At 37.0% G+C, this 18,525-nt stretch overlaps 1 protein-coding gene across 20 annotated transcripts in view; it reads left to right on the forward strand.

Moving 5' to 3' along the window:
* ABLIM2 (actin binding LIM protein family member 2) overlaps positions 1-18,525 on the forward strand; it is a 147,666-nt gene that overhangs the window by 125,875 nt on the left and 3,266 nt on the right. For all 20 annotated transcript variants that reach the window (XM_084517056.1, XM_084517052.1, XM_084517043.1 and 17 more), the window contains 4 exons: positions 3,371-3,429; positions 5,661-5,715; positions 7,074-7,138; positions 7,317-7,397. In XM_084517056.1, the coding sequence (XP_084373182.1) occupies positions 3,371-3,429; positions 5,661-5,715; positions 7,074-7,138; positions 7,317-7,397 (260 nt within the window). The remainder of the gene's footprint in view (positions 1-3,370; positions 3,430-5,660; positions 5,716-7,073; positions 7,139-7,316; positions 7,398-18,525) is intronic.

Below are 18,525 nucleotides of genomic sequence, written 5' to 3' on the forward strand. Positions count from 1 at the left end.
TGTGTGCAGTTCTGGGCACCACAGTATAAAAAGGACATGAAACTGTTGGAAAGTGTCCAGAGGAGGGCTACGAAGATGGTGAAAGGCCTGGAGGGGAAGACGTACGAGGAACGGCTGAGGTCACTGGGCCTGTTCAGCCTGGAGAAGAGGAGGCTGAGGGGAGACCTCATCACAGTCTACAACTTCCTCGTAAGGGGGTGTCGAGAGGCAGGAGACCTTTTCTCCATTAACACTAGTGACAGGACCCGCGGGAACGGGGTTAAGCTGAGGCAGGGGAAATTTAGGCTGGACGTCAGGAGGGGGTTCTTCACAGAGAGGGTGGTTGCACACTGGAACAGGCTCCCCAGGGAAGTGGTCACTGCACCGAGCCTGTCTGAATTTAAGAAGAGATTGGACTGTGAACTTAGGCACATGGTCTGAACTTTTGGGTAGACCTGTGCGGTGTCAAGAGTTGGACTTGATGATCCTTAAGGGTCCCTTCCAACTCAGGATATTCTATGATTCTATGATTCTATGATTAATCATTATTTTAACTTCACATATTTATGAAGTTAAATATCTAACAAGGTGTGTAACTCCTGCTGTTAATGTGTACCTGATGTGCAGAAAAACAGCCTCAGAATATCCAGGTTAGAGTGAATGTCATATTGGAAAAAGCAGAATCCATGCCCATGCAGAGAGTATCTGATGTTCAGATAGTGCCTAATTAGAGAGACTGATTACTCTATCTTGATCAGTTACCCCAGAAAATTTGGGAAAATTTTCTATAAAAGTACAACTGCATTTGGATGTGATAATGAGCAGTAGGTGGCTTTTGCTATTTTTTTATTTAAAAAAAAAAAAAAAAAAAAGCAAAATAAAACATTTTTAACTTCACAAATAAGTTCATGGGAAACAGAAACTAGGTGAAATGTTTTTTCCATCTGGAGTCACTGTCTCTTTTCTTATTAGTATGTTCTGAGCTCTTCCAGCTTTATACACCTCTTGGGTTTTTTCCAGCTAGCCACACGATGTCGCTTGTGCCTGTAAATGTGGCTCAGTCCTGGCAGCCTGGGAGGCAACTCCTGAGCTTCTACGTGCTAAAATTAATTGTGTTTGTTTTCAAACCATGATCTCTTCCTTAGTGTATTTTTCCCTTGTAACTGACAAATTTGGCAAAAGAACAAATCCCACTCACCTTCTCTGTAGCCAAGATGCCAACAAATTTATATGCTCACAATTTATACCACTCCTTCCATGATGTTAGATTTTATTTCTAAAACATCTCTTACTTTTGTCTTAATTTTCCTAAATTAAAAGTCAATTTCATAAAGCCATTTTTCATATGATGAGCTTTCATTGCCCCAGTTATCCTGTAGACCATTGTTCTAGTGAAGTTGATTTAACCCACCTGAACAGAGCATCCTTCCATGATGTCCTGTCACTACAATTATTTCCATATCTTGAAGGTATCAAGACAGCCATTTCCAACTTTTGTCATTTTTACACTTAGGTTAATAAGTGTATTTATAATGGTCACCTTGTTGCTGTATAACTATGCCTGTCTCCATTGTTTCCAAATGATGAGCTCTGAGCTTAAATAGCAGAAGTTTGGGATATTTATTAGTCCCTAAGTACAATTTTTCCCATGAATTATTAAATTGCATCCCATTTTAATTACTTTTATGATTAAGATTTTCCCAGTTAATGATTGGGGAATCCTCCTCTATATTGGCAATTCTTTATACTTCTGTGTAGACAGCCAAGTTTATTAGCCCATTACTATTTTTGGTGTCCAGTTTATTAGTGAAAATATTAAGGAATTTCAACTCCACACCAGTTAATGCTGACGTTTCCCTCTCTAGTGAGAACTGCTCAGTTTTCACTATTTCTCACATTTCATTTTTTCCCTACTGACCTTAAAATTCCTCTGATAAATTCCATCTTCTCCAGAAGCTTTAATTTCATCTTTGGCAACATATGGAACATTTTGATGATATTTTATTAGATGAGATCCAATAAAATTTATTTTGCGTGGAAGTTGTTTCTCTTAGCAAATAAAACAACCACGGAACTATGATGCTGTCTCTAACTTTTATGTTAAACCAATCAAAATCTACATGAATATAATTGATTTTCTGTCAAAAAAGTCCTGACTACCTTTTTCCCTTCTCAAACACAAAAACTGCAATTGCTGTTCTCCAATGATATAAGCAATTGGACTTCCAATCTTTTGTGAGCTTATTGGCTCCCTTGTTTAAGTACAGAGTGCTTTGAATTATGTTTCTGTCACAATTGTGATTCATTTGCATACCCTTATTGTATTAGCTTTTTCTATCATTGCTCCATACTCTAAATTTGTTCCTAAAAGCTGAGGTGAAATAATCCTTTAGTCTTGGAGTCCTACCTAGGTTTCATCTTGCGTACTGACACAGCATAACTCCCAGTGATCCCATTTCTTCTTTTCTTGTTCTCTTTTTGTTTGTGTAGCTGCAGAACCTTTTGCTATTTGTTTTAATATAATTTTCAATGTTTAACTCAGCTTGACTCCTGGCAGTTCTCACTTTATCTCAGCACACTGTGAGCTCTTTGCTGATCCATCTTTTGTTTTTTCTTTCTATGTGGTTATTCCTAATAATCTCCTTAGGGTACTTATTAATCCAGTTGGGTCTGAATTCCCTTCCTTTATTCCCCTTTGGATACAAATTGCTAGCATTTTTGTCAGAAAGAACACTTGTACATTCAGTTCTTTGAGCTAAGTGACTTCTCTTAACTCTTTGCCTCAGTTTATCAGTTTCTTGTACTGAAATCAGTAGCGTTTACTACAGACACATTCCTTCATCTTCTGTTGAATTTAAACTGATTCAACTTGCCACTTCTATGCAGCATTATTTTTATAAACCAAACTAGTCTAAAACACTTTTTGTCCATTTACCAACAAAGAGAACACCCAAACTTTCTTATTAGCCTAGATATTAAAAGTTTTTTTCACCATATTAGATCTACTCTGTTACTGGTAACTTCACTTTGTGAATTTAATCTATGCAGAACCTTTCTATTCAGTATTTATGCTCTCACTTATTTCCTTTTTCCATTGCCATACTTTCATTTACGTTTGTTTTTTTTTTTCCACTTGAAGCAGTGTAAGTTTTAAAGAACTCAAAATGACTGTTTTTTTTTGTTTGTTTGTTTGATTGTTTGCTCTTAAGTGATAAGATACTAATCCTTCTAAAATGAGTAGTACTCAGTTATATTTTATCCTATGAATACAATATACATAGTTACCTTGCAATTGCTGTTTCTGGCTGTTGTCCTGATTTCTGTGTTCTACTAAGTTGTAAAGGACTTTACAAAAAATATTATCATGATATATATATCACATCTTTTATAGGATTTCCATATTCTAAATCTGCTTCTCTACCTGGTTATGGAAGGAACGGCTTGCATCAGGTAGGTATACATTGAAACGCATTCTCCATGTAATTGCGTTTCATAAATAGGCAACTAGTTAAAAATATACACAGCAGTAACACTTCACAGTTTTTTGGCTATGAGCCCTGCCTGACAGATTCATACCTTATGAGGGTTACAGTTTGTCTGCCTGCAGGAGTAAGACTGAGTCTTTTCGTTTTGATTGGGTGTGGCATGAGCATTGGGAATCTTGATTCTTCTTCTTTGGACCAAGGTCCAAAATGTACAAGCTGCATATATTAACAGACCACAGTATAACTTGAATTAATGATGGGATGGGTTAAACCTTTCATTAGGCAAGGAATGATCTTAGAGCAAAGGTGGAGCAGCCCATAACCTTTGCATTTCTTAAACCACTTTATTTTTTTTTTTTTTTCCTTCTTGGTATGTGTATATATATACATGTAGTCATTATATAAGGCAGGAGGGAGCAAGGCAGAGAGAACGGTAGGAAGCAACCTAGAAAGCAAAATACATAACAAAATTATGATCAGATTAAGACTAGGAGTTCATTTTCTAATTCTTTATTATGTATCTTTTTGTAATTCCTCAGGAAAAGTCCATCACTGATACTGTGGTCTCTCTCTCTCTGGCATTCGATATTTTGTCTTCTCAGTTCATGTCTCAAATTTTTTGGTAAAAACACAGTATGGTTAATGGTGATAAATTGGGAATACGTAGATACACTTGCATTTTGAAGATTGATTTGTGTCTAAATTATATGGATAAGACCTCATTCAAATTCCCTCTTTTCTCCAAACAAAGATATGAAAGCTTCATAAGTATATAAGCAGGCCTAAACTTCTCCAGTGATGAGTTAAATAGGTTATTAGTAGGAGCTACAAGAAAGTAATTGTAAGAGAGCAGCTGAACTGATTTTTCTGTAGTTACTGTCCATCCTTTTGAGTTAATATTACAAGACTAATTGTGCCTGTGATATTTCAAATACCTGACTGCTTGAATTCCTCTCTAAAGAAACCAATGGCAACACAACGAAATTAGATTTATGAATTTGAAAATGTTTGGATAAACCTGTCCCCATTTCAGAGTCAATAGCTTTTTTTCTGACTTTTCAGAATAACTGTTACCAGTAACCTGGACCAAGCAAAAGATCAACTTGCTCACAACCTCTGCACTGTTGAGGAAACAAAGCCATCAGAAAGTATAGATGCAGTGTTTGCTGTACTTTTGCAGGTTTAAGTCATGTAATGTGATAGGAAAGCAGCAGATGGCAGCATTTGTCCCATATAAGGGGTGCAACCTCATCTCTGAAAATTTCAGGAAAGTTGAAAATGATCAAATCCTTTATATCAAATTCTTCTCAGAATGAAAGTGCTCTGTTTAGACTGAAGATTCATACCAGCTTTTTTGGTATGTTGTTTTTAATCGACTATCCCATTGGTGCATAATGCAATAAAACAAAAACAAACAATAAGGAGCCTTGCTGTTTGTTCTGAGCCTGGATATGCACATGGTGTATATGCTAGTGGAAAAAAAAATAATAATGCCTTTCTCCTGTAATAACTGTCATCGTCATAGCATTTTCCAGCAAAGAAAAAGACAATAGATCAAGCAAAGCTATGACACGTATGGACAGTTCTCCCTGATCTTAGTGGCATCTGCAGTTGTGAAGCAGAAAACAGAATAAGACACACAGGTTTCAGTGCAGCATAAGTGATCAGGTCTCCTGGGATGACTGTCATAACAACGCTGCATTGCAGGGAAAGGCATTGGAGGCTTACCTTCATGTCAGGTCTTCAAATGACAGTGGCTGGTGGCTTTCTGACACCTTTCAACCTGATTGGAAATTGCTAAGAATCAGAGCTTAAAAACACCCACAGGATTTAGGGGTGAGATGGGCTGATAAGACTTTGCAGTTGCTTCCCTGGATGACACCCAAGCACCATCTTTCATTGGTCCATGGAAATTCACAGTGTAGACAGTACACTGCACCCGCACTACCTCAGAGTTTGATGTACACTTATTGACACTCCATCCACTTCTACAAGAAAAGCTCCTTCTTTGCTCCTGTAGATTGAAGGGTGTTGTGAGTGCTCTGCATACCCATTTAGAGCAATTAGGTCAATTTCTAATAAAAATGTTGCTCTCTTTCTGTCTCATAAGGATCTATATTTTGATTGTTCACAGAGTGGTGTGGGTTGGTTTATGGTGTATTTTGCTGTTACATTGCATTTTTTCTTCTCTTTTAGCCTGAAAATATGGGCCAATACGAAACAGACCAGGAGGCAAGCTGGGGGATGAAAGGTATATTGCAGTAGCATTTCCACTCCGCTTCATGTTTTCTTCCTTTGAGGATGTTTGTTAACTTCTTGCCAGAAGGGTTACTATTCTGATATCATCCCATGGTTCATGTGATAGTGATAGCTAGCTAGCTCAGTATCGTGTTCATCACAGAGAATCTTCTTTTTATCTGACTGAATACAAAGGCCTGACACCTGCATCACAAAGTGATGTAACAATGTTGAGTTTATCCCAGTATTCTGAATATATGGCAACAGCCTCCATGATTCTCTTTGCTTAACAGGTGGTGTTCTCATGTCAAAGAGAGGAAGAAACTTAAGCTAATTACTCTTTGAGCCGTATCTGATAAAAAGATAAAGTTCATTGTGCTTCTTGTTAGTCCTACAGTAGGGCTAAGATGTACAGCATTCAAAAAGCAGAATTACATTACATTAATTTATTTTATTACAGTTTAAGTGGACTGTATGCTTAATATGGAAATTGGGTTAGAATTTTCAAAAGCGATGAGCAATTTAGGAACATGCATCTTCTGATGGGGAAGAGTAGGGTGTTTTTTTCCAAGACACTTAATCTTGTTTTTTAAAGAATCTTACTCCAATGCTACACTTCATGCCTCTGTGTTGATAAAAATATTTGTCTGAGTAATGGAGAGTGTAAATTTTGAAAAGTAGACTTATCTTTGATTTTAATTTTTTGACCATAAAAAAAAAATATTTCTATGGAAACATGCTGGATGTCTTAGTAGCATTTAATCATTGATGTATATGAGAATAGATGAGCATACTGCAGTCATATCTATCAACACTGGCCTAGCTAGAATACTTTTGTGTTAATTTAGATGCAGGAGCACCCCACCCTACTCCCCCAAAAAATAAAACAATTGCTGTCATTATTTCCACTGCAGTCAGTCCAAGAGCAGGGTGTTGGCATCTTGGAACACTGTATTAACTTAATGATTTTTGTGTATGTTCACAAAATGACATGCCTGTAATAATCCATATATTTTAACTGTTTACAGTAAAGAACAATATGGGCGGGACTTTTGGATGACAGTCTGACTTAACTCTGCACAAAAGCCTCTTATAAAGAGAAATTCCCAATTTTGCCATATTCACGGGGTATCAAGAGATGGAGTTTCTGTAATAAACCTTTGATTTCAAGGACTGTTGCTTCAGTGTTTTAGGCATTGAGACCATTGGGGTCAAATGCTTACAATGCATGCAGTTATCCAACAACTATTGAAAACTGTAAGAGAAATGTAGTAGGATAACAAATTACTAATGTACCTATATGTTCATAATGGTGACTTCAAAAGCAGCCTATAAATTCTAAACTGTGAACCTATTCTCATTCTCTTGCAGAATACAAGGTAAGAAGGGCTTTTCCAACACTGGAAGAACAATCAGATTCAGCACTTCCTAGCAAGGTTACATGTGCTTCTTTTTTTTTTATTTATTTTATTTTGTCAATTTTGTCCCAGTGAAATATTTGTCAAATAAGGATGCAAGTATGTACCATTAATATTAGTAAGTTCCCCACACTGTCATTTCCACAAATCAGAATCAGATTTGGCTGGAGTTCATATGTTCTTGTCTTTTTAACAGATTTATCCTTATGAAACCCTTATTGTAACAAACAGAGTTCGTGTCAAATTGCCTAAGGATGTGGACAGGACCAGACTGGAGGTAGGAATGATATGTGCTTGATGGCTTTGCAAGTCTTTGTCCTGTCTGTTTACCATCTGATGTATTCCTAAGCCCAAGTTAAGTAACAGCAATGAAACGAGCAAAATAACACTATATATAATATTTTATTTGAAAACACCAGTATATCACAGAATCAAAGGTTTGCGTTGGAAGAAACCTTAAAGACCATCTAATTCCAACCCCCTGCCATAGGCAGGGATGCAACCCACTAGATCAGGTTCCCCAGGGCCTCATCCAACCCGGTCTTGAACACCTCCAGGGATGGTGCATCCACAGCTCTGGGCAAGTTGTTCCAATGAGTGAAGAATTTCCTCCTAACCTCTAATCTAAATCTTTCCTTTTTTAGTTTAAAACCATTCCCCCTTGTCCTGTCATTATCTGACTGAGCAAAAAGTTGCTCTCCATCTTTTTTATAAGCCTCCTTTAAGTATTGAGAGGCTGCAGTGAGGTTTTCCCAGAGCCTTCTCTGCTCCTGGCCGAACATCCCCAGCTCTCTCAGCCTTTCTTCATAGGAGAGGTGCTCCAGCCCTCTGATCTTCTTCATGGCCCTCCTCTGAACCCACTTTAATGGGTCCACATCCTTCTTGTGCTGGGGGCCCCAGACCTGGATGCGGTACTCCAAGTGGGGTCTCACAAGGGCAGAGCAAAGGGGCACAATCCCCTCCCTCCACCTGCTGGCCACTTCTCCCTTTATGCAGCCCAGGATGCAGTTGGCCTTCTGCAAGTGCACACTGCTGGCTCATTTCAAGCTTTTCATCCACCAGATGAAAGTCCTCACCAATTCCTTCTCAGCAGGGCTGTTCTCAATTAGTTCTTCTTCTAGTCTGTACTCATGTCTGAAATGCCCCAGCCAAGGTGCAGCACCTTGCACTTGAATTTATCGAACCTCATTTCATGTGGGCCCACTTCTCAAGATTGTCCATGTCCCTTTTGGTGCCCGGGTGCCTTTGGATGACATCCCTTCCTTCTGTTGTATCAACTGCACCACTCAACTTGGTGTCATCGACAAACTTGCTGAGGGTGCACTCAATCCCACCGTCTATGTCATTGAAAAATATATTAAATAGTACCAGTCCCAAGGCAATTGTACATACTATATATATATATATATATATATATATTATATATATATATTAATATATATATATTATATTATATAATATATATATATATATATTATATTACATAGGCAATTTAACTGAAGTGGAGTAGCCCAAAACCCCCAAAATGTGTGATAGAATGGTGTTTCACAAAGACAGCAATTAAACCCTTTAGTATTAGATGATTTTACAGGGTATTGGGAATAAAAACTGGGTAGATAGAAACTCATTCGTTGCAGATCATATTTAAAAAAATAAACTCTCCTAGAATAACCTAAGAATTACAAAATAAAGAGAAAAGCTCCAATTATCCTTCTAATGTATGGAACTATGTTACAGGTCTGTTATCTCATTCAGCATCCCCTTTTGGCTGTATGGTCTATGATCACATGAGAATGTACTATAAGTTTGCAGTAGCACCCACCTCTCTCAATGAGTAGTAATGTAGCTGGAGAAATGCAGATATTATAGAGGGGAGCTTTGTTTCCAAAGGCCAAATCCTGAAGTTATGTTCAGGCAAAATTCACAAAGTTAATTTTTTTGCCTGAGTAATGACAGGACTGAATAAATTATTAAGCTTTTGTACCTTTGTTTTAATTATTATTAATAAGAGAGATTTCAACAATAAATATGTGATTAACAATGTTGGACTTTGGGGAAGTTTTATATTTAAATAAATTTATAGTATTATTAACATGATAACTTTATAAGAAATGAAGAAATATCATAAAGCAAACAAAAACAAAATCATATATAGAATTCTTAAACATACTGTATATTTTGGAAATGCTGTACATTCCTTAAGTAGTTCAATGTGCTTGTTGCTTGATTACCCCACAAATGGTATGGATTTGATTGTAAGGATAAGACAGCCTCAAAAGTGTTCTGTTTTAAGCCTGATATATAGCAAGGTATGAGATCCATAATAAAAAGCATAATGAATCCAGAAGAAGGAGCAGGGAGTTGGGAGGATACTCATCTGGACACATCTTATAAAGGATTCTTTTATGTACACATATATATGTTTGTGTATTTTTAAAAATTGCATCTTTGTTTAAAGACATCAGGCTTGTCTGAATACCAAATGCAGCTCCAGCTTGCTTTTTTAAGACAACATATAGTTTGCTTTGGATGGATCATGCACATCCTGACTGCCATTATCAATAACTCATACACTCTCCTCAGCTGCGACTGCTGTTTGTTTAACATTAGAGTTGCTCAGTCTGCTTCACCCCAGGTGCAGCTCTGTGCCTGATGGCTCAAGAAGCACAACCACTTCAAAGATCTCACAGAGGTTTGCAAAAGAACAATAAACAAGGTCTGCTTCAAACCTGCAGCAGAAAAGCGATAAGGGGACCAGACCGATCTGCTGATTGTTGCACTATGTTAAACATGTGTGTCTACAAATGACCCTTTTGTAGACCATCTTACATATATTAGGGATTGGTAGGTGTGTTTTGTTTGTTTTTTTTTTAACAATTAAATTAGCAACATTTTAAAAGGATTATAACTACTGGAAAAACAGAGACAGCAGTTCATCTATGCATTCAAACCATATGCAGAGTTGAGTGACAGGATTAAACTGTTGCCTTCACTTGCCAGCCTCTTCTCTTCTCTGTCCCACTCTTTTGTGTTAAAGGATTGCTGGAAATAGGTAGCTTTGGGTAGAAAAGCAGTTTGTCATTATTTCCTCTTGTGGCAGAAGAAGAAGATTGTAACTTGTTTGCTGACTTGTACATTCAGTGGATTTCAAGGTTGGGCAAGACCCAGGACTTCATCAGCCCAAGAGTACGTGGGTTTATAAGTTTCCACAGGAACAGACAGAGATTAGACACACATGCACACATATATACACAGTCCATTAGTAGAGGACCCATTTAGCATTTTTTGATATCCTTAAGATATTGGAGGCAACGCTGTGAATACTGGAAGTAAGCAGTAAGGTTAGATTTCTAACCTTTTTTTAAGCTATGTTTCACTTTCTCTAAAAAGTGTGATTCAATGCTCACAAATCTCCAGGAGGCAAGTGCTCCCTCCAAGCAGAATGGGCTGCCACCTTCTGTTTTCATCCTGCAAAGCCAATTCACTCTGGAAGGGGCTGTATTTTGCCTGCAGAAATGGTGAGGATGATAGCACTGCTAAGCCTGTGTATTATCCAAACTGTAGAGTGGTTTATCTCAGAAAATATTTTCAGAGTCAATGTTCTAATATTATAGCTTTATTACCATCAGTTTCTCAGGCTAAAGTCTTACCTTGTTCTCACCACTGCAAATGTAAACTAGCTCCTAGGTGTGATGGGTAGGGACAGGAGGATAGATGTGGTGTTGGAGAAAGGAAATGTTAAAATCATTGGTTTCAATTAACTGTCAAACTTGAAAGTGATCTTGCCTTGTCCTAAGGCAGTTAAAATCTCTTACACATCATATCTCTGATTTCCTGGTCTGCTTAGTCGCAGTAAGATCAGTATATCTGCATGAGCTAGATTTCTTTAAAAGCCCTTGCAAGTTGACTAGAAGCAAACTCCTCTTTGTGAAACAGGGTTTGTTATGAACTTTGAATGATCCAGCATAGATGTCATGGAGAAGGCACTGTTCTCTGATTCCTTATTACAAGGAAAGTTTCCTGTAGAGAATGTTCTTATCATGAAAAGTGAACTCACATAAAAGGTATTAGCTCCTTGAGTCAGATTAAGGGAGGCAGCCATGAAAGTTTCTGCTAATGGTCAAGGATTGCAGGAGGGTGGGGTTTTAATGTTTGGTAGTGTTTGCCTATCTTTGCTCCCCTTGTGAGTATTTTTTAGATTACTTGTTGCATAAGAAATCTGTTTCAAGGCTTATAAATAATATTTTTTTTTCCTTCTAAAAATGCATATTTTTCTAAGCCTAAGAGGCATCTGGAGATTAGGAGGGCTCAACTGGTAATAAATCCTTTAAAATAATAGGAATTCTTTCTTCAAAACCACATATGTGTAAACGTAGAAACACTCGGCATGTTTTTGTTTGATTGTTCTAACTCAGCAGTGAGGCAGAAGTAGTTCAGTTCTTTGTGCTCCTAGAGGAGATGCTTATGCCAACAGTGAGCTAATACACACAGCACTGAGAACTAGTTATAATAAATGACATGCTGATTTTTAAATATATTACCAGCACTCTGATTTTGAATGAATAGCCTGGATCTTCTGATATAAGCTGATTAGAAATGTGAGAAATTTACAAAAGATAAGGATTTGGCCCAGGATTTTTTAAGAAGTTTCTCTTTACCACGCTGCTTTTTATTCTAATGTTAGGTGAATGCAACAGCATTCCCACAAGCAGTTATAAGGGGAAATGTTGAAGAACAAGTTAATTTAGGTGATATAAACAGTAACACGGGACTGGTTTATACAATGTGGGTGAAGAAAAGGAATTGCACCCTCACCATGTTTGCAGATAACACAGACTGGAAGGAGAGTAGTTGATACTCTACAGAGCAGCACTTTCATTCAAAGAGGCCTGGAGAGGACAGAGGAGTGGGTCAATAGTGACCTCATGAAGTGCCACAAAGATAAACCACAATTCTGGCTCTTGTGACCATTCAGAAACACCATTCAGAAACATAAGATGGGGAGCAGCTCTGCAGAAGGGTCCTGATGATAAGCTGAACGTGAGTCATCAGCACAATTTGGCAGTAAAGGGGTTATAGAGAAAACATGCCCATTTCAGATGTAGGCTCTGAAGGGTTGAGAGGCAGCAGTTATGAGTTGCAGGAAGGCCAGTTACAATTAAATATAAGGAAGAAGCTCCTCACTCGGAGAGTAAAGCTCTGGAACAGCGGTTACCCATGAGGCGGAAGCAGCATTTAGAATTCATCTGGACAAGGCCCTGAGTGATGTGATTAAAAGTCAGCCCCACTCTGAAGACCTCCATAGCTCCTTAATTTGCTTATCATGATATGTTCTGTGGAGACAAGGCCTTAATGTAAAGTAATCTAATCACAAAATAGGATTCTAGGTTACTTTTGCTGCAATAGCATTGAAAAAATAAATACTTTGGTGCATTTGGAACATTTTATCAAAAGGTTCATTTTATTATGCAGAGGGTTAAATATTGATGTTCTGGGGCTAAGACATCACCTTTGGATGGTATAAATAAGCACATTCTTTACCTGCTCTTTTCTGAGTAGTGTTCCATGTGGTCTGTATTTTCTCCAACAGAAGCTAGGCCTATGGACACTTTTGAAAATATTTGTGCCACTTTTAAGCACTTGAATACCTTTTACAGTTTTTTCCTTGGGCTCCTAAAAGAATGTGCTTGATATTTTTAGCTTACACTGGATATTGCTCGTCTGTTTTTGAGTATGGCTCATGCGCAACCACATAGATTTATTTATTTTTCTCCGGAAGTTGCTTTTATCACAGAGGATAATATTTCTTTCCTGGTCACAGGCTGGTAGTTTTGAAAGTCAACATAGTTAGAGTCTTTTTTGGAAAGTCCATTTAGAAAACATCATTTATTTTTTTCTTTTGATTTTCTTATCTTGATGCATCTGAGTTTCTCTAGCCTTTTCTTTTGAATGTCAGAGTTAAAAGCATTATTCATTCATGCCCATCCGATACAGTAGAAAATATATTATTCCACTTCTGTTTGAGCCTGTTCATTCTTTGCTTAACTGAAACAATTACTAAGGAAAAAAATATTCTGGAATGTCAAGTAGCAAACCTTCATCTGCCACCTTGTTCTCTTGTAAACAGAAATCAGAGATTTAAACATGGGTGCGGTCTTGTTTGAACAGAGCACTAACATTAATTCAAACATGCTTTTCCTCCTGAAACTGCTTGTCTGGATCTGTTTTAAGGATGAGATTTTTTCCACTAGTTTTTATTCAACAATTGCCCTGGGTTCAAGCCATTTGGGCTGCAACCATTTTAGGAATGGATTCCAGTAATTCAGTTTGAATTTATAACAGCCCCAGCTTGTAGATGTCATTCATACAAGTAACGTTGTATGTGCCACCTCCTCTAGAGCTTGGATGGGAAAAATCAAGGCAAAAGTGGAATGTTATGTGTTTTAACATGGGGAAGAGCAGTTTGTAGTTTGAAGCTAAATTTGAATTTTAAGTTCACTTCACAATGAAGCTCATAACCTGGCATGAAAAAGTGCAGTTCACTGACTTTAGTGGAACTTCACACTGTTTAACTTGCAAAACATTCATGTTGTGTTTCTTATTCTAAGCATATGCTTGTGTTGTGATCAGTGCTGGATGTCTATATCAATTTTCAAAGTCCTTATGAAAGGAGCCATTGCAAAACAAAAGCACACATTAGAAATGACATGATATGTAATAGAGCTAATTCCTACCAGAGTGGAACCAGTGTAGAACTGAAGAGGGATCAGATGTGGAGAATGAGTATTGTGGATATACGAAAACCCAAATTAAGGAAAACTGGAAAATCTGCTTTAGGAGCAAGGTATTTTGAACCTAAAGCAAGTGTATGTGGAAAGTTTCATGTTGACTTCAGTGTACTTTTTTTGGATAAGGCCCAAAGACCACAGATAGATCACCAGAAACCAAACCTCTGAGCCCCAGGTGTGAGTCTGCGACAAATATCCAAGCAAGTGTTAGCACTAGTATCCATGAATACACAGTAAATACCTTTATTGGATTTTCCAGTTTAATAATCATCTATGTCTCCCTCTTCTAAGAAAACTGCACTTACATGTCTTAAATTTTTGAAACTCAAGATCTTCTATATATTTTCTTAATTTACTATGGATTCATAGTTTTAATTTTATTTATGAATCATTTTCTTAATGGTATCCTTATCGGCAGTAAGTTGAAGGCAATTACTTACATAAATGGCAGTATATAAAAGCTCATTTGGTTGAATGACAGAATGATGGGATAAGTTATCCTTAGAGATGTTCTTCTTACACCACTTTGTAGGGAATGTATTGATATCACTGATTGAAATACTTGTATCTTTTCAGCTTCTTGCATAATTACTCAAACAGGGAAAATATTGAATGTACTGTACTACTACAGAATATTTTGTATATGCCTTCTTTCATGACAGGTTGAACTGTAAGTACCCCATAGTAGTGCTGTTCAGTGGAATGCAGATTCTCTGTGGAGTTTCATGATACTGTGAGATACTAAATGACATATATTCACAGATCCAGGAGCATTGTATGGATGCTAGGGATTACATTGGCAAGTGATAGGGGTTTCAAACTCCCTTTCTTACTGCTTCTGTTGTACTGGTCTTTCTGGGAGCCTTCCTGGGGACCCACATTGCAATGTGGAAGCAGAGAAGAAAAGGGGGTATACACCTCCTGCAAACACTTGATTGCACAAAGTGCCCCAACTAGTCAGTTTTGTGACTAAGTGTCATGTTCTAGCAAAACCGCAATTGCAGCACTTCCTACCTTATAAATATATAAATTATATATATATATTATATATAAATTATATATATATATATATTATATATATATATTCCTTTGTAAACAAGGCCCTTATAAATGGAGTTGCCCCAGTTCTCTCTTCATACTTTTAAAGTTCATGAGGTAGCAACTCCTGCCATTTCTTAACTTTCCTTTCCCCTATCATATAATTACTTAATAGTTTAAAATATTTATTAGGCATGAAGCTTAATTACTTGGTAGATGAGGATAACATTCAATATTCCCTTGGGAACATGGCACATGGCTAATTATAGCTTTGTAATGAGCCATGCAGTAGACTTAGAAGAAGCCTCTGAAAAGCCTTCTGAGCCCCTGCAGTGCAACAGAAAGAATGCAGAGGAGTGTTCATCTTGATGCTGCAAAATAAGGATTTAAAATTCAGTACATCAAAGAGATTTTTTTCCAAAAACATATGTTTGGGCATCTGAAAGTGACATTTGGTCAAAATTCTAGAGAAATGGGAGAAGGGAATTGCAGGACAGGAGGGGGACAGGAGCAGAAGAAGGGAGAAAGGAACAGGCTATTTTTATTCCAAATCTATTCAGTTAAGATACGTCTAGCATCCTAAATTTTAATATAGGAAGTAAGATTATATCCCATCAGTACAGTCTCTGCATTACCCTAAAGAACTAAAATTTGTTTACTTACATGTATGCATACCCATGGTTAATTTTTTGGATAAATTCAAGTTTAGTTTGAGTATTTTGCATTTTCAAGACTCCGGTAAAGATCCTATAGCTTTTACTTCTAGATTTTGTGGAGCATAAGTTGGAAGTATTACAAGGACTCTGAACAAAAATTAATTTAATTGGACAACTATTTAAAATTACATTCTATACAACAGAGTGCACAGTAGCAAAGGCAATATAATACTTAGCTGCAGTTTCCTGTGTACATAAGATAACAAAAACAAAAAGAGAAACAAGCCAGATGTTTTAAATAACCCCTAGGAATTAGGACTTTGATTTTTCTTATCTTCAACTCATCAACTCCTGCCATCCTCTGTGTTGGTTCATTGGTTCAGTATTGACTTATGAGGAAGTATGATATCCTCTGAATTTCCTACATCAGCAAGTTTTCACTTCAGGACTCCCATCCAATTACTGACACAGAATAAATGCAGTTATGTAGCATGACCTGCTTACTACGGTACAGCTGTAAGTTAATTGCAATTTTTCCTTACTGTGACTTATTCACACTAATGCCATGTTCCTAAGTATTAGTTTTGAAGATCTCTGAATTACATTAAAAGCACGATTATTCTTGTGCAAAAGAAATCTCATTGAATTAAATAAACATTATAACTCTATTTACATGTAGAATGATTAGTGGCTTTTTAGCGTGCCACAGAAAAACAGAAACAAGCCTCGTTAATTTACAGCAAAAAGCATCACTTCTTTCTGAGTTAAAATGTGCAACTGATTACTTTTCTTCTGGGAAATTAAAATTGAGCACATATCTATACTGCTCATCTTAATGATCATGCTTAGTTGAACATGAGGATTTTCCATTTTAGTGGTTGCAATGCAGTAGAGAGATTTAGCTCAGCCCTCTAGTTCTGTATATCATATCATTAAAGCATTTGCATTTAAATTCTTTTTGCATTTAATTCTATGTTTTAGGAGAGCTAGCTACATGATTACAGCAAAGGCATGGTTACCCTTTTCAGGCAGCACTGTGCCATATTTCAGATAACACGCAAATGAGGAATTATAGATACAGCACTTTGCTGAACTTGAATCTCACTGTCTTTTTCTCTTTTCCCATGCAAACTGACACAAACTGTTGTCCAGAAGAAAAGACTGAACGCTATTGACTTTATAAGGCTCCGATTAATATGATTTTATTGAAACAATGTGATGCAGTAGTCTTTTCCAGTGTGATAACATTTAAATATATCCAAAATGTTGAATGTTGCAACCATCCAATGGCTCCAGGTTAGCAGCCATTTCAGTGAAGAACCATATTTAAGTTATTTACATTATCTTTTACAAAGGCTTTCAGGCAGCATCATGTTAACATCACTATGCAGCTTCCAAACTAAGCTAATCTAAATACAGCCAGTTAGGATGTGTTCAGACAGGGGCCTTAGCCTTGTCCTGTGTACCTCTCCTCAGTGTCAGCACTGTGTACAACTTTGCCATTGAAGCAGAGCAGAGAAGTAGATTGGATTAAGCTGTCTGAATGCGTCCAAATTGTCACAAAGGGAGTTAGGAAGTGGTTCCTGGCATACTGTAAAACACCCAGACTTCCTTTGTAAACAAGGCCAAAAAAAAAAAAAAAAAAAAAAAAAAAAAGTTACTTCTGCTTATAACTTGGGCTTTTCATTTAATGACCCAATTATGCAGCATTAACATAGCTGGATATTTTAAGCTTATCCAATCATAAAAAATAAAAAGTAAAAAACAAATCTGAAATCACATTCTTGGCCTCATACGTATTTTATCTCATACCTCAAGATGAATATCCTGCCCTATTCCCTATGAATAATTTTCAATTTCCCTTCTTTTGTTTGACTAATGAGAAAAGGCAATGTTTCTGCATGAGAGCATTTCAGCTAATACAAATTAATATTCAAATACCTAAGAAAAATCAGTCTAATATTTCTTAGCAGTCTATTTTCTCTGCCTTTGGGAAGAGCTTTAGGTCTGAAAGCTATAAGGTTTAAGAAAGTCCAACAACAGTGCAGACAAAATTTAACATCACACATATAAAGAAAAGTATGAACATAAGCTTCCCACACTGGCCTATTCCCATGGCGTTTAGACCCTTCAAGTATTTGTAGACATTTACCATATTTTCCCTTAGTCATCATTTGGCTACAATTTTACATACTTAGGCCTTTTAGTCTTTCCTCATAAATCAAACTCTGCAACCCATGATTATATTTGTTGCTTTTATCTGAAATGTCACCAGTTTGACAACATCTTTCAGGGATCAAGGGTTATTCCAAAATCTGCAGACAGAACTGTAATCATCGCTGCTGCTAGGGTTGGTCCCAAAGCCCATGATGCTTAAAAAAGGGATGGTGAAAATTTCTGAAATGCAGGAAGAACAGTGGGAATCATGCGACACTGGGCATAGATGGCTGTCCTCAGAGAGGGTTCAAACCAAAGAGGAAGTTTTCCTTTCTACTAGAATTAATTTTACCTCCTACTAGAATTAAGTTTGAGTGTGGGTATTGCATTAATAGTGTAAAAAACTTTGCTGATATTGCAGTCTGGTAGCTTAGTCCTTGACATGAGGTACAGTATATAGAGGAGACTTAGAAGCAAAAAGTAACTGCTTAGTAGAGTGGGAGGTAAAAATAAGAGAGCTCATCCTTTCCCCATCTCAATCTCTGCTATTAGTTGGTATTCTTGGACTGGAAACTCTCAGCTGCTTTTGGAGCAGGCTGCACCAACTGAGGACTTCTATGAGGAAAAAAAAAAAAAAAGTTGCTGGTATAAAACCAAACTTTAGTAGAATTAGAAAATTAGTGCATGCAAGGAATGAAAGTGATGTCATCTGCATATAAGCAGGAGTAGAGAGCATATCTAATTTTTATTGGCTTGGATAGATGCA

Source organism: Aythya ferina (genome assembly GCF_964211825.1).
Source record: "Aythya ferina genome assembly, chromosome: 4".
Classification (NCBI taxonomy): Eukaryota; Metazoa; Chordata; class Aves; order Anseriformes; family Anatidae; genus Aythya; species Aythya ferina.